We start from the raw sequence: 15835 nt of genomic DNA on the forward strand, positions 1-15835 counted from the left end.
TTGCAGTAAACAGAGGTTTCTAAATGTATTTCTCTCTATGTCTGTACAAATATATACATATAATACCTATATGTAGGTATATGAAGAGAAAAATATTTTTGAATGTGATGGAGACCTATGTGCAGATCATGTCTATGGGGGTATCAGTGATTAAACACATTTTTAAGAGAAAATTTCATTGATGATCTTTTGAGAAAAATATTTACTGATATTTTACAGTTTGGAAAATATTGAATATAAATATTACAGAGCTTATCTGAGCCTGTTCTATCAGTGGACACTTAACAACAAAACAAGTGCTGACTCACTAAAGAAGAATGTTTTTCTACCCTAATGCAAGGTTGTGGCTTTATCCAAAATCTATAGTCTTGCCCACAATATTTATAAAGTTGCAAATATTGTTTGGGATTTTTTTCTTCTCATGAATATTCATGCTAGTAAGTTTAAACTCATGCCTAAGTCTTAAGAAGATAGAAGTGTGTATTTTCTGGTCTATTTCCACACAGCATATTACTACAGTACTATCCAAACTTTGCAAACTAATCAAATAACTACCTGGGTTAATCTTTCCTTTTTGTACTGGGCTGCAGAGTGAATGTGTTCTAGCTCTTCTTTCCCAGCAATTTTTCTTTTGAGGCTGAATTGGACTCTGTATGGCTCGGAATATTGGAGAATCTTGAGTGCATCTTCATATTTGATATTATCGAAAAATATTGTAGCACTTAGAAGCTGATCACCTGCAAGTGGAATCAGACATTATTTTAATTAGTTTGTGTTTTCTTGTAGTTTTTCGAATTCTGTTGAATTAATGCTCATTTTAAAAAATAATTATCACATCCCATTTATTTAAAAAATAAAATGATGTTCATGTAATAGAATCACAGAATAGTTAAGGCTGGAAAGAACCTCTGGAGATCATCTAGTCCAACTGCCCTGCTCAGAGAAAGGTCAGCTACAGCCAGTTGTTCAGGTCTATGTGCAGTCAGGTTTTGACTGTTTCCGAGGATGGTGACTCCATGACCTCTCTGGAAAACCTGTTCCAGTGTCTGACCACCCTGAGAGTAACAAAGTTTTTTCTTATATTTTTCAGTATTTAGACTCCGGAATTTTATTCTTGTTTAAATCATTATTTATTTTAGTTTTGTGGCATACTATTTTGTGAAAGAATCAAAGGCAGGTTCTTCGTGAATGTTATCGGTTGAGGGCAGGATTCATTTTAGTTGTGTATACACTACTTTCTATGTATCTTTTTCACTGTTTCAGTGAAAATTAGACAATTTTTTTATGGTATACAAAAAAAATCCCATTTCATTACTGTTTAAGAAACTGATCTTTGAAATTATTAATATAGAAAGGTTAAGCTCACACATAATCTTAGTTGGTTTGGGATCTACTATTTCTGTTACCTAAAGGGATGACAGATCAGGTAGGTATCTATAAGCACACACAGCTACATACCTGATTATTTTAAGATATATTTAAAAAAAAAAAAAAACACAACAGAAAATCAGACTTTACCTTCTCTCAGACTAAATATTTTTGAAGCAGGAGATTCCTTAAGTACTTTTTTAATAAATATTCCTTCATTTCCTCCACCCATCACACTAAAACCACTAGCACCAGCTTCCACTTCTGTTTTCAGGGTCACTTCCATTGTCTCCTAGATATAGAAAAAGGTGTGAATTTATAATTTTTAATCATTGTATCAAAGTGTTCTACATTATTCTACAATAAAAAATGGAGTCTCCTCAGGTATATTTTCAGTAGCTCAAGAAAGATTACCTAAAATAGAGAATGTACTTGTTCAGTGTGGGTTTGATTCTGTTCTAAATTAGAATTAAGCACATATGTTATGGTTACGCTGGACCAGGGCTATAGGGAAAATAGGTTGTAATTTTAAAACATGAAACATATGGAATCTTTTAGGGCTGAAAGACTATATTTTCTGTGAAGATGTTAAGCACTTGAATTACAGTCAATGGGCCAGAAAAGTCAGACTAAGAGCTAATGCTGTACTGTACTCAAACTGGAGAAGGCTAAAGAATGCTAAAAGAGTTATGAAAGGACCCCAAATTGGACAAGTAAGTGTTCATGCCTGTGCCACAGCTAGGCAATTTTTGTGAAGTTCCTGGTCAAAACAAGTCTAAAGTGACTCTGCCTGTTTGTCCTTCCCTCTGTTCACCCATCCACCTCTGTGTGTTGTAATGGACTTTACTAATTTGCAAACAACATGCCTAAAACTACTGAGTGTTTTTAGACTGACCTGTGGATGACTCTGTTTTGATTTGTCTGTAGAATATTTTTTGTTTTCTTCTTGAAGCTGGAAAATAATTTGCAATTATTTAGTGTTCAGAAGTCGTGCTGTTGTAAAGTACAACAAAAGTCCTACATCAGTTAAAATGCCTGGTTTAGACTAAGAACTGAGGTGAGGCTGACTTTAATGGTAACAGAGCAAAATTGGGATCTACAAGTGCAATGTACAATGTGAATGATTTAACTATATTATTTCCAGTAGCAAATTAGATGCCAAGGCCTCCCTGCATTGTACTAAATTTTGCATGAAATGAACACCGCAGACCAAATGTATTAAGACATTGGGAGCTTTTCTGTATGTTACTCATGTAGCACATTTCTTAAGCTTTCACCTTTGTGAACACACATTTTTTTCATTTATTTGACTTCAGCATGAATTTCAAACTGTTGCCTACTTATCTTAACATGACTGTACTAATTAAATCTTTACCTTTGAATAACCAAGAAGTACAGGTAATTTTGAAAAACATATTAGTTAGAGTCAGGCCAGTTAAATATTTTAATAGGAAAATCATTGTGATTTCTTGACACTCTCTGCCCCAGGTCCTTTAAAGAATAAAGTCAAATGTATTTTTTGCCAAGAAACAAGAACATGGCCAACAACAAGTCCAGTACAATGTAAAACCATCAATGAACATGGCCCTGGCTTTGGTGGGGACAGGAAGAAATATGGCTGCAACAGCATCCTGTTACATGACATATGAGTCTCTGCTAGTTGTAGGAGCTAAAGCCTGTTGTATGAACTTAGTAAAGCCATGCACTCCATGAAAACTCAGTGTCTTGCCTTTAAATATTCTTCTTCTATGGAATATTCATAAACTGGAGAGGATCCTTGTGGCCTTGGACGGATGTCTTCTACTGCCACTTCATTAACCTGTGGAAAAGAAATGAGTGGTGGGAAAGGAACATCCACCATTAAACAGTGACCCATTTTTTTAGAAGATTTTTTGTACTTAGGCATAGTCTCCTTCTGTGTACAAATCTTTCATTTGTAATGGTGCATGTAGAATAACCAATAACTCTTTCCTTAGGTCAAGAACAAATACATTTCTCATTTAAAAATGTTACTCAAGAACACAAGGGACAGACTCCTGAGAGACAAAAACAATGGTATGCTGATTTTGGTTTTCTTTATGAATTTTATGCATCTATGGGCTGAACAGACTGAAAATACTGATACGTCAATTAGTAATAATTTTAAAAGGCAATAAAAATGCCCTCTGCTGCTTATTTGCCCACCTAACATTTGCATCCTGTGGCTTCAAACTTTATTGCCCTCTATAACCAAGCAAACTATGGAAGAGTCCCAGCAGGAATTTCTGCTGACAAGCACTTGGCATGCTTCCTTCTGGAGCCAAATGATAGGGAACCTAAACTGGCTAAAGCTTTAAAGAAAAGTTACTGTAGTCAACAGCCATGTAATAGTTTGCTAAGTCTTAGTATTAAATTTATGCTGGGGAATCATGGCAAAGAGCAGATCACTTTATATTGAAGCATCATTATGGCTTTTGAACTGGCAGGAGAATCCCAAGCAGAAACACAACATTTTTGGTGGGCAAAAAAAATCACCAGCAAGACCTAGCTATAAACAAAATAAATATTTAAGATCCCATTTTAACAAAGTAACTGCTAAACCCTCATCCCAAAAAAAACCCAACTCTAAAAAAACTCACAGAATCTTCGTCCTCTGCATCTGCATCAGCATCAGCATCTCCTGGAGGCTCGGCCGGTCTCAACTGTCGTCCAGAACCTGAAAGCAGCATAGAGGTTGTTGGTGTCTGAGCCACGCAGAGCACAGAGCAGTCATCTTGCAAGCTGAAGCCCTCTGCAACAGCATGCCCAGGGTTTGTGCATGGGCTGGCTGTAGAAAGGCCTGCTTTCTGTTAGATTCCTTAACTCAGATCTCATCAGGCTGATCTTTCCAAAGATACCAGAAATGTAAAGGCTTTTGTGAAGGAAAAAATCCCCAGAAATTGAGGAAAATGTAGAAAATTGGGGAAAATTGGAGAAAATGTAGAACTAGAAGTTGGCCAGAATTTTTTATTACCAACGGGGGCTTGAGGTGTATATTGGGCAGAATTGGCAGGGTTTTGGCAGTAGCGTGGCTGTGGGGTGGTCTCTGTGGGAGGAGGTCACCGACCGCCCTGTGCTGGATGCAGGTGGTTTTAGCCAACTCCTCCTGCAATACTGAAGGGATTGGAGGAGTTTCTGACACCTCTGTGAAAATGTGTTTAAGAATGGGTGGTAAATACTGAGAAAAAGAGACAACATCAGTAGAGGAGGAGGAGAAAGACAGAGAAGACCACACCAGAGCAGGAGGAGAGAGGAGAGATGGCAGAGCAGAAGAAACGCTGGAGCAAAACAGAATCTCGAGGAGGGGCCGGAGGAAGAAAAGTTGCCTGAGCAGGGGCAGAGAGGAGGAGGTTCAACTCTGACAGGGTTGGAAGCTGGTGGAGGAACACACCCTGGGGCAACTGAGTATGAAAAAAGGAGTGGAAAAAGAAAAGCAGCCACCATCTGTGGAACCCTGTCTCCTGCACCATCCCTCCCCAAAGGGACTGAGCATAGCCCACAGCAAAGGGACGGGAGACAAGAAAGAGCAGAGGAGAGGTGTACGGAGGGGAGCTGAGATGTTTTTCCCTAAGTGGTTTTATTTTTTTTTTTAAATATCAGCATCAGTAATTAAAAGTTCATTAATGGGCAATAAATTAAATCAATTGAAATTCCCTGTCTCAAAACTCTTCCTTGCCTTTGACAGAGGGCTTAAGACAAGAGCTGGTGAGTAAACATCATGAAGTTTTGATAGTCATAAAGACTCTGCTTTCTTGTTTTTTTAGAATTATTGAGGGCAGAAAGAGATGAAGTGAAGGAGATGGGCTGTTTGAAAGTATGATTCTGTTGAAATGCCTTAAACTGGGCACTGAAGAATGAAAACAGAATGAATATATCATCATTTTCAGCAGTCCAGGCTTAGCCAGTAGAGGACAGTGTGGCTGAATTACACATTCCCTGATGCACAGGCTATTCTAATACATGCACAAGTCCTTGTCCTGATAACTATGTCTTTCCTGTCTCCATGCTCCATTTTTTTCAAGCCATCAGGCTGTCTAGCTCTCTCACACACAGTTCTGCAACTGCCATTAGTATACATACTTTTGGCTCTCCTAAACAGATCCTCTGGCTTAAAAATATGCTTGAACGCTAGAGAAGACAACCACAAGCAGAACTGTGCAACTCATTCATTGTCTGCTTTAAATGAAGAATCCTTGGGCTAGAACACAACATTTCTGGATGGGGATATTACATGCTGTGTGTGCAGACAAGCTGGCACGACTTATGCATGTATGCAATCACTCTAACTTACACAAGTTGCCAAGCTCTCGTTAAAATGGCTGTAATTTTGCTAGCCTTTCTTCATAGTTTTCTCATCGCCCACATTTATTTTTTCATTGACTTTTTTGAAGATGAAATTATTTAGTACAGGCAGAGTTTTGAAAGAGTTATGCCATGTGATCAGTGATGGATCACTTTGTTAAGATGAATGGTAATAGTGTGCTTTCAGTGGGAATATCCCATGTCAGTCTGTGGGCCAAGTTTCCAAACTTGATAGAATAGAAGGCATCCTCATTAGTCATATGTACATCATCTTAATCAGCTCTCCTGTGCTATTTTAGCTCCAGAGAACTAGGATCAACTCAGAACACGTCAGGGCTGCCAGACCATACCTCCTTTAGCTTTCACAGGACTAGTCCTAATGCTTACGATAGACAATTCTAGAAAACGGTCCTAATGCGGACCCTAATTCAGATTAAAGACCTGCACAAATTGGCTTGATTTTTTTTTTCAAAAGCTCTAGCATTTGCAGTTTTCATAAGCTCAAGAAAATTAGAAAATGAGCATAAACTAAAGTTAAAATAAATTAAAGTTAAAAAATTTAGATGTGGATTTATGAACCTGGTTTTAGGCATTTCTGCTTGAAAATTCTGGAATTCATTCATGACGCTCTTCACCACATGTATTTTAATAAGCATCATATGAGGAGAAGAGCTGCAGGACTGAGACTTGATTGTTTAATTTGCTTAGGGCTTCTAAAAATTCAGGTGCCAACAGCAAATTTTATGGCTGTTACTAAAATTCCAAGAAATAGTAAGGACTTAGTCTTGTGGCATTGCCGTATCTTTCACTTGGGAGAATCCCACCCACAAGCCCTGCAGTCCAGTAGAATGACTTAACAGAATATTGCTTGGATTGCTAGAGCATTTGCTCTTCAGTGCAGCACTTCAAGGCTAATTACAGCATTGATCCCTGGTGGCTGTCAATAATTTTGCTACTAGAAAAGAAAAATGAAAGAATTATCTGGAAGAATTCTTGGGCTGGTTCACTGCTGTTTCTCTTGTTTTACTCTGGTGTAACTTCAGTGACATTTTAGTTGTCTAGAACTGGAGTAATGCAAGTATGGGCCACTCCCTTCTCAGGACTTGAATGGTCCTGTATAGTTTGTGCAGTGGATTTATACCATCCAGAGAACACGACTCTGGGTCTAGGGTACTGCAACTATCCTACAAGTTCTAACAGAGGTAGAACTTTTAAAATTAGATGTTTTAAACAAAGGATACTTAAAATCATTAGGTGACCAGCACCTTCAAAATCTTCCTGTTGCTAAGCACAGGCTACTCATAAAATCCAAGAGAATTAGATCACTTCCCGCAGTGAGACCTAAACACTTATTTCCTGTTGGGATATCATTTTAAAACAACAAACGACACTGCCAAGTCTTGTTCAGTGTCGATGTAGAGAGGTAGACCTGGCCTGAATGACATCTCATCTGGGCCTGGACCAAGAGAGAAGTTTCTTATTTTCCACCAGTTGTTGATCAAGCAAAGCACTGGTGTATGAGGCACAAGGGTGGCTTCACATGCTTGGCCAAGTATTGGTAAGTGATTGCTCTTCTCATCCTTGCTTGAGGAGCTGTGGATGAAGGTTTGCCAAAACATCACCAGAAAAAAAAAATCCCCTTCTGTTAAGATGCAAATATGTTGCATAAAAGGCGTCTTTCACCCACCTCATGATGGGCAGGAAGAGAAAGAGTCCTCCTGTGAAAGCCTTTAGTAAACTGCTACCTCTCATAAATGGTGATAGATGGACTCTTTTCTACAAAATGAAGCAACAGACTACTGTCCCCAGGGCTAATACAGATGTGGCTGAGATTGCATGGTGGGACATCAGCTACGCAAATGACCTCCTCTCCCAAAGCTTCATGCTGAGGCCTTTGCATCCTGATTCCCCAAACTCTGACTACTTGTATATTAATTCTCCCCTCTACCATAGCTAACCCATGTTATAAAAGACTTCTTGTGCCCCTGATTCCTACTGTAGACTAAAATTTGCTTCAGATTTTTCCAGATTCGGGATATATTAAAAACAAATCTATAGAAGAGAAGTACATCAATGAACTCCATTTTCAGTGAAGCCTTCTTTCTGTGTATAAAAGACTGTGCCAATAAACTATGATTTATATGCATGTCATTCTCATGCTCCAAATAGTAGTGATGCCAACATTTTATAGGTTTGAACTTTTTTTATAAACTCTGGACAATCAATGCTTTGTTCAAAATGTTTTCATAAACAAGATGGAATTTACATCAGTGACTACTTCTAATGGCTGCTGAACTGACTTCAGAACAAGGGAAGTTTTTGAAAGTAGGCAGTAGGAGTTATATAGGCTGGAACATTTTCATATCATAAGACTGAAAATTGTATTTGCTTTTTTAAAATGCAATTTTAAAAAAAAAATATTTTATCTTTAATCTAGCAACCCAGCTGGACTGTTTTGGGTAAAACCACAAAAACGTAAAACCAGGTTATTTTTTTGGTATTCGCATTCAGTGAGTAATGGTCTCCAAAACCATATTTGAGACATTATAACCAATTTAAAGCATGACAGTGTCATTGAATTCAAGTCAATTGTGCTTTAATGTATTGTATAAATTAAAGAGAATCCTAGCTTTAATTGGGATACTGGCATATAAAATTCCCATAATCTGTATACTTTAAAATCAAATAAGCAGCAAATGAGAATATTGGAGATGATGTTAAAAAAAGAAACTGTAACATCCTTTGCTGATCATCCTAGTTTCCCTGTTTACGAATTATATCCCTTTCTCTTCAATCCTTAGATTTGGGCTTTCCGCCTTTTAAGATTTTATACTAAAACTATGTTTGCATATGAATGTAGTAAATTTAAGTAATCTGCTCTTATCTTTAAGCATATAACATATAACTTTTCCTTGCATCACCTTCTTAGTCGTTATCTTTCTGGCTAAAAGTGGCTTTGTTTTGTTTTCTTTTATTTAATTTTGTTGGAGAGAACTAAAATGCTACTGTCATGTTTTTTCCCCTGGGATTTTAATGTAGATCAGTCAAAACTGACAAGAGTAGCAATGGTTGCAATGCACATATTTTTTACAAAGATGCAGATTAAATATTGCTCATTCTCAGGTAATATCCTCACTAGGAGACGAGGTTCCTTCTTGCCATGTACTGACTGACATGAATTATCTAACTTCATTTCAACAACTAGTTTCTCTTGACAGAAACCTGATCTGTGGCAAACATCTATCCACAGGTGAAAACTTGTATGCTTTGCTCACTCATTAATCATTAGTTGTTAACATATGAAGGTCACAACCTGTGCCTTTTCTTTACTAGGACTTTGGTGTTTGCTAGTTACCATTTCTTGGCTATGATAAGAAACAAATAGTCTGTTTGTGCAGTCTTGCGGAAATGAATAGCTTTGAGTCCGCTGCCAGTTAGAAGACTCATGCCTTAACATGTGGGCGAGGCTGGGACATCTTTTGCTCAGGTCTTTTCTGACAATGTGAAGCACACTCTGGGCACATAACCTGATTTGTATTATTAATACAGAGAAAGAGGAGTGAGTAATTGCAAGACAAACAACAACAATAATAATTTAATATCATTGTCATTGCTGGCACTGTGTTTGACCCAGCAAAGAATTCATACATGTAGGTCAGCAGTTTTCACAGTGCTCCCTCATGTGCTTATGTCTCATTGTAAATAAGGTTGTGCATCGCTGCTGTCATGGACAGCTTCAGCTGGCTCCTGTATCAGACCTCTCTTCCTGCAGCCATCGGTCCCTGTACCTGCTGCTCTGTCTGTCCCTGTGCCCTCAGGCATCCTGTCATGGGCCTGTTACTTCTCATCCATGCACGGCTAGTCACTGCTAATGCACTGCTCCAGAATTCCTCCTATTTTTTAAATTAAGTCCCTTTCTCAAAATGCCTGATATTTTTCCCCACAGTTTGTTCTCCCTCTCTTGCAGCTATCATCGCAATTACTGGGATTCCTTTTCTTCCCTCAACGCTCTCACAGCTGCCTGAGCAGTGCTACTGTGAAGCCCCGCAGCCCCTTCTGATTCACTTCTTATATTTGAAATAGGGAATATTTAGAATAGTTAGAATATTTAAAATCGTAGGTCCCAGTTCAGGAAAGTACTTGAGAACAGGAACACTATGCACATGCTTGGCATTCATATTGGCCTCTCAAGAGCCCTTTTTCAGATAGGTAAGTTCACCTGATTTTAGTTTACTAAGAGAAATTTTTCACTTCAGGGTTATGGGCAAAAAGGCAGCAATTTAAACATTTTACTTTTTCTTTGGCAACCTCAGTGCTTCAGTTCCCATGTCTGCTTCTTTTTTATACCCATCCCAATCCTCTGTCTCTAATATTTTGATGAGTTATTAAATGAATGCACCTTGCAGTGAGTTCTTTGCATTTCCCAGGATATCCCAGAAGGCTGGAGACTGATGAATAAATGTAGATTAACCAGATTATTAAATGCCACTTCAGCTAGGCAGTGTCATCAGGCACATAAACTATTGCATTCTCGGTTTGGTTTTCTTAAAGCTTCCATGACTGAAAAACAGCCTAAATCAGATTTTTTTAAAAGCCCTCACAAACAAAGTTACAATGACAGCAAAAGGGCCACCTTTTCCATCTCAGCTATCATCTTCTGGATACAAACATGAATTTTTGGCACTTAAAAGAACTGTTTTCACTACTTTCCAAAATCAGCTGTGCTAAACATCTCTGAATCCACAAGCAGATCTTTGTGTTCTTCTAACTGCATCAATTGGCTTGACAAGACAGAATTTGCCAATCCCTGCGCTAAAAATGTTGTGCAAATTATATGTACAAGCACAAAAATAGTTACTCAGTACCAGCAGTGGCCTGAAATGTTTCACTATTTCTCTTTGTTTCCCCCAGAGTTTTTTTTCCCTCAGCTCGAGTTACAAATGGAAGTGGTGACCTAATGCTACATTAGAGGACTAAAAGCCTAGCAATACTATAATGCTTCAAGGTCTATTGTTAAACAGAAACAAACCCTGGCAGAGCTGTTGTCCAGAACTGCTGTCTGGAGGCTACATGGCAAAGAGCATCTGCTCTAATACCATACGGTGGGTTCCGCTGTGAATTTCCTTAAGTGTAAATGCCAAGGTTAAGTGTAAAGACCATGAACAAAACCAACTAGGAACACACGAGTGTAGCAGGGCTGCTCAGTGTGAGGGGCTTGGCTGGGGCAGTTCAGAGCAATCATCCCCATCACCCAAACCCTCCTGGGCAGTTCGGTGGAGGAGTCATGTCCTTCCAAGCAAGCAATGCTGGAGGAAAACGATCCTGCAAGCATCAGTTGGCAAAGAGACGAATCTGAAAGTATCTGCAGATTAACTCTTATGCAGGCACAGCACATGGCACAGACTCTTACACAGTCTGTGTAGGCTTGACCATGAGCTCTAGCAGGCCCATGGCATGCCCAGTAAGCAGCTCCAACTATGCTGGGGAAAACCATCAGCAAAAAATCATGAGGTTCATCTTCTGCAGAGATTTCCTAGCACATTCCAGAGACCTGAATTCATTCCATTGTCCTGCAAGATCCCATGGACTGAGTTACAACAACTGCTGGGCAGGGCTCTGGGGCACGGCGGGACTGCAGCAGGAATGCCGCGGCTGTCACTCTATCTGGGCAGGATACGTGGCAATGGGGAGGTGCGGGCGCAATGTCACGGAGAAGGCTGCCTCTCCCAGCCCTCCATCGCAGGAATGTAATGTTACTTCACTTGAACCACTGCCAGCAAGACAGCAGGGACACCCAGTAGCTCCACCTAGACGAACCAGCTTGTCAGCTCTGAAATGAACAATCACCACAGCAGAAAAAGCAGCCTTTCTGCCTCAGAAAAAGTGATAAAGAGAGGAATAGCACCTCCCCTTTAGCGTTTCCCCTCTGCCCTGTGCTGGGAGTAGGACCCTCCCCACCAAGCCCTGAAATTCTGGTCTCCCCAACTGTTTCTGTGGAATGAAGACAAAGGACTAGTCTGTGGAATGAAGATAAAGACTTTGCTGCTTAAAGGGGTTTAAGAGGCCTTATTATCTGCAGGATGCTATCAGAACCAGCTAGGCCTGTGTTTAAGCTATACTCCCGCCTTTGTTTTGCGTTTGGTTTGGTAATGGTCCCTGGCTGCACTCTGTCACCGAGCTGCATACTTGTACTGTGATGAATGTAGTTCAGACTTCGGAGCAGAAAGCAGGGGCTTGTAGCACAGCAGAGCTAAAGGAGCAGCTACTCCCAAATAACCAACGTGTGAATAGTTTCCTTCCATTCAAGGCATGAACAAGATGTTTTGATTCAATGCCTTGGTATGTTAAGCTGCCTTTGTCGGCAGTTAGAGTACTTCATGAAAAGCCTTCAAATCATCTCATCTCAAAACCCTCTGAAAACAGAAAATATGTGTAAATTACAATCATCAGTCTCCTTGACCGGCCGGAGACCTGTTTGTGAAGCTAGCTCCTACTTTTATGAAAAGGAACAGTACTCTGCTCTGCAAAGTATATTCACGTAGAGAAATGTCTAGAGAATCAAAGTTTCGTACAGACCATACTGAGCTCTGTAGGATTTTATAGAGCATTTTCTACAGGTTGACGAATATCAGGGAAGATGTGGAAGAGCACTGGCAACTGAGAACAGATATAAACACTACCATAAAAAGAGAAACTAACAGCCCCCAGATGAAAAGGAGAGTGAATGGCTTTCCTATGAGTGTGTGTTCATTGATAAGCTCTGCCCACATATTTAAAACTATTAAAAGCATGCCTGCTTACACTTCACAACAGGAGCAAAACTTTTAATGCGATGGATTAGAAAGGAGCTCTTTATTTTTGCAGTGGTCCATCTTTCCTCTGATGGTAAAGAGAAACTTAATAGAATCCATAGGACATTTGAGAGCATGAGCATAAATCAGTCTGGTGGGGCTCTGTACAGCCTTTCTCAGCTTGAGTCACATTTAAACATGAAAAGCACAGGGGACTTTTTTTTTTTCAATTGTCAAATTGAAATTTCCCAGATCCTGGGTTAATGAATTTCATCCAGCTATCACCATTTTTTGGTTACTTGGCTATATAGGAAATGTAATTTGGCCAGATCCACATAACTCTTCTTGTACCAGAATAAAATATTTATTAAAATATTTTATTAGTCTGATACTTTACCTATTGCTAAAAAAGAATAATGTTTCATAGAGGTAACACAGTGCTTGAAAATAAGCTCTCAACCAAAGTTTGTTGTGAGAACATGATTAGAATGATGTCTAAAAGAGAGAGCAAAAGCAGGCGGCAGTGGTCGATACCTGAATTCATCTCTCCTGGTCCATCCCTCCTCTTGCGAGCTAGAATACAGCTGCAAGTGGCAGAGTGAAAAAGGCAGCTGGAGAAATGCTCATGGCACCTGCCGGATGACCAGAGGTTCAGTGCTGTTTCCCCCTACCCAATGATTCTGTCTCAGAAGTACGAGTTCTGCATCCTCTCTGTAGTTTAGTCTAACAATTGCCTGGAGGGTAGGTGTAATGTCCTGTCCTGTGCCTGGTTTTGCTTGTCTTAGGCAGGAATTTTCCCCTCTCTCAGGTTTTACGTGACAGAATGGGTTTCCAATGTGTATATTTACTTCCTGCATGAATTCCCACGGTGTTCTGGTGTATAATTATTGTGATGATGGTGTGACATTAGGACCCTCTCTGATAATTATCAATTACGACTTTTTTCCAGGACTGCAGGGCCTCTATTCTCACAAAGTCAGTAAGAGAAAGAAATAACTTTTTAGCAATTGTTGTTATGTATGTCCTAGCTCTTGGACTGAACCAAAATTGCTTACCACCCTTTTGGACAGGGCAAAAGTGGGTTAGAGATTCACAGCCAAATAAAGCAATAAAGACTGGTCTAATCCACTGTGATCCTCGACAGTTTTGTCTCCTGGGACTCTCAATTTTATCTCTTGGGGTATACTGCTTTGACTTGCAATTGAATACCTACCAGTGCTGTAAATAATTGCATGGGTACCCAGCTAAAATCTCCCAGGGTGTCACTGTCCATCTGGATGGTCTGGATTTTAAGAAGGTCTTCAGGGGCATGTTGCAAATGAAGTGCTCTCACTTGATTACCAGCTTCAGAAACCCCACTAGGAACTACTATGCAGTTATTTGGTTAACCAATATATTGATTAGGCATGTTGCAGCTTTTTTAACTCAAAAGAAACCCTTTCACCTAGACAATAAACTAGTCTTTGAAAGTGAATGCAAAGCTGCCTTCCTCTCAGAGCAAGGGACAGTTGATTCCTACTGTTCTCCCTGTTAGATAGCTGTGAACTCAGCTCTTATCATGACTTGCCTAGAAGCTGAGGCAGGTGGGTGCCTATTGCAGATAAGGCCCATAAAGCTCACGCAGATTAACTTGCCCACATTCCTTCTCCTTGATGATTCACCCCCCCAAGAATCCAGGCTTCTCCCAGAGCAGATTGCCTGTTCCACTGCCAAAGCACAGCCCTGCTCAGATTTAGAAATGATTCAAATGAATACATTTATTAAAAATGATCGTTCTGCCCATATAGGCTTGATTGGCAGCCCTGGAGACTCAATTTCTCTGCCTGCAGAGTAAGTACTGCTTGAGAAGTAGTGGCCGTAACACCAAGCTCTTTCTTAAGGTAGCCCAGTACTGACCTGGGGAGGTAGTAGGGTAAGTAAGTTGACTACTCTTTATTTTCTCTCTGACACATTAAAGGAGGATGCCAATTCTTGCTGCTTCTGGTAGAGAGCACATTTGTCCCCTAAGAATAGGTCTTAAGATAAGAATAAGAATAGAGAATCTACTAACATTATGCAAAAAGCCCAAAGTGGGCTTTATATAAATGGCATTTACCACTCCAAATTAGAAACAGATTTTTCAGCCTAAACTGCTCTTCAAAACCACTGCTTAAAAAAATCCTTATCAGAATCAATGCACAGTAAAAAATTTTGGTTTTTTATATAACTATAAACATATACATATATATATATATAATTTTTTTTCACATTAAAGGTCCTTATGGTCTAGGAAGATTTTTCATTTCTCTTTACTCCACTGATAAAATTCAGTGCAGAATTAAGTGCCCAGATGTAGCAATATTAATGGAGTGATGTTACTTCGCACGTCTCTCTGGTATGCTGGGCATAGCCCCTCTCAAAACAGGAATGCAGCAAAAACCTTGTAGCTTTTCCACAACCTTTTATGGGGGCTTTTATATAAATATCTGCCCTTGGAAACAGGTTTTCAGTTTGAGAGAAAGTTCCCTGGGCGACTTGTTTGGATGTAAATCATCATAGAAGAAAATATCTTTTAAGCTTTTAAATTCCTTAATGTATATGTAATACAAGAGATATGGGATAAAGGTGACAGAAAATTATTATGGGAAAATATTTTACATCAAAGATAAAGCTAGCAGTTCCCTCATTTTGTTAAGATAAAAATCTTTTCTGTCAATAAACAGTGATGGTAGCAAAATAGTATTTGGCACAGCTCACTTTCTCCTGTTTTTATGTGGAGTAGGAGAGTCCGTTTAAAAATCAGAGAGAATTTCTGGATGCAGACTGTGGGTTTACAACAGCATAAAAGCTCATTTACAGATAAATTAATCCATTGAGTCAAATTAATAAATTAATTAGTATAGTTCTGTTCACATCAATGCAATTAAAATCTGAATAAATGGACGATAAACTTGGTTATCAGTCCAAAACAGGTCAGATTTCAACAGGTGACCTACCAAATTCTTTAAAAAAATGTCATCTTCTTATTTCAGTTCATTGGTTTTCACCTCTTTTTTGAAAGTCTTTCCCCAGCAGATGTATACCTTGCCCCAGCATTTTCTAAACTTGCTGTTTGATAACTGTCTTCTTTTACAAATTAAATTTGTGAACTTAATCTTTATTGTTTGAAATTAGAAATACTCAGATATGTCAGACTGAAAAACATTGGAATTTTAAGTGCGTGTTAAGTTATAGAAGGAAAAACTGAAGATGACAAACTTCCTTTGCATTATATTTTTGCAAAAATTATTTGAGTCTTTGCGTGTGGTTTTTAAATGATTTGGTGCTCATTTTCCCCCTCTGTGCTGTGTAGCCAGTACTGAGGCACCCAAAAATAA

General features: G+C 39.1%; 1 protein-coding gene across 1 annotated transcript in view; it reads right to left on the reverse strand.

Annotated features, from left to right (window-relative positions):
• AHNAK2 (AHNAK nucleoprotein 2) overlaps positions 1 to 15835 on the reverse strand; it is a 55448-nt gene that overhangs the window by 24348 nt on the left and 15265 nt on the right. Inside the window, exons 2-6 of the mRNA XM_009468627.2 lie at positions 3987 to 4063; positions 3098 to 3187; positions 2264 to 2320; positions 1519 to 1660; positions 556 to 737 (exon numbers count right to left, since the gene is read on the reverse strand). Coding sequence (XP_009466902.2) covers positions 556 to 737; positions 1519 to 1654 — 318 coding nt within the window. The 5' untranslated portion in view covers positions 1655 to 1660; positions 2264 to 2320; positions 3098 to 3187; positions 3987 to 4063. The remainder of the gene's footprint in view (positions 1 to 555; positions 738 to 1518; positions 1661 to 2263; positions 2321 to 3097; positions 3188 to 3986; positions 4064 to 15835) is intronic.

This window comes from Nipponia nippon, unplaced genomic scaffold (genome assembly GCF_047370975.1).
Source record: "Nipponia nippon isolate SJK-2023a ecotype South Korea unplaced genomic scaffold, ASM4737097v1 scaffold_11, whole genome shotgun sequence".
Taxonomy (NCBI): Eukaryota; Metazoa; Chordata; class Aves; order Pelecaniformes; family Threskiornithidae; genus Nipponia; species Nipponia nippon.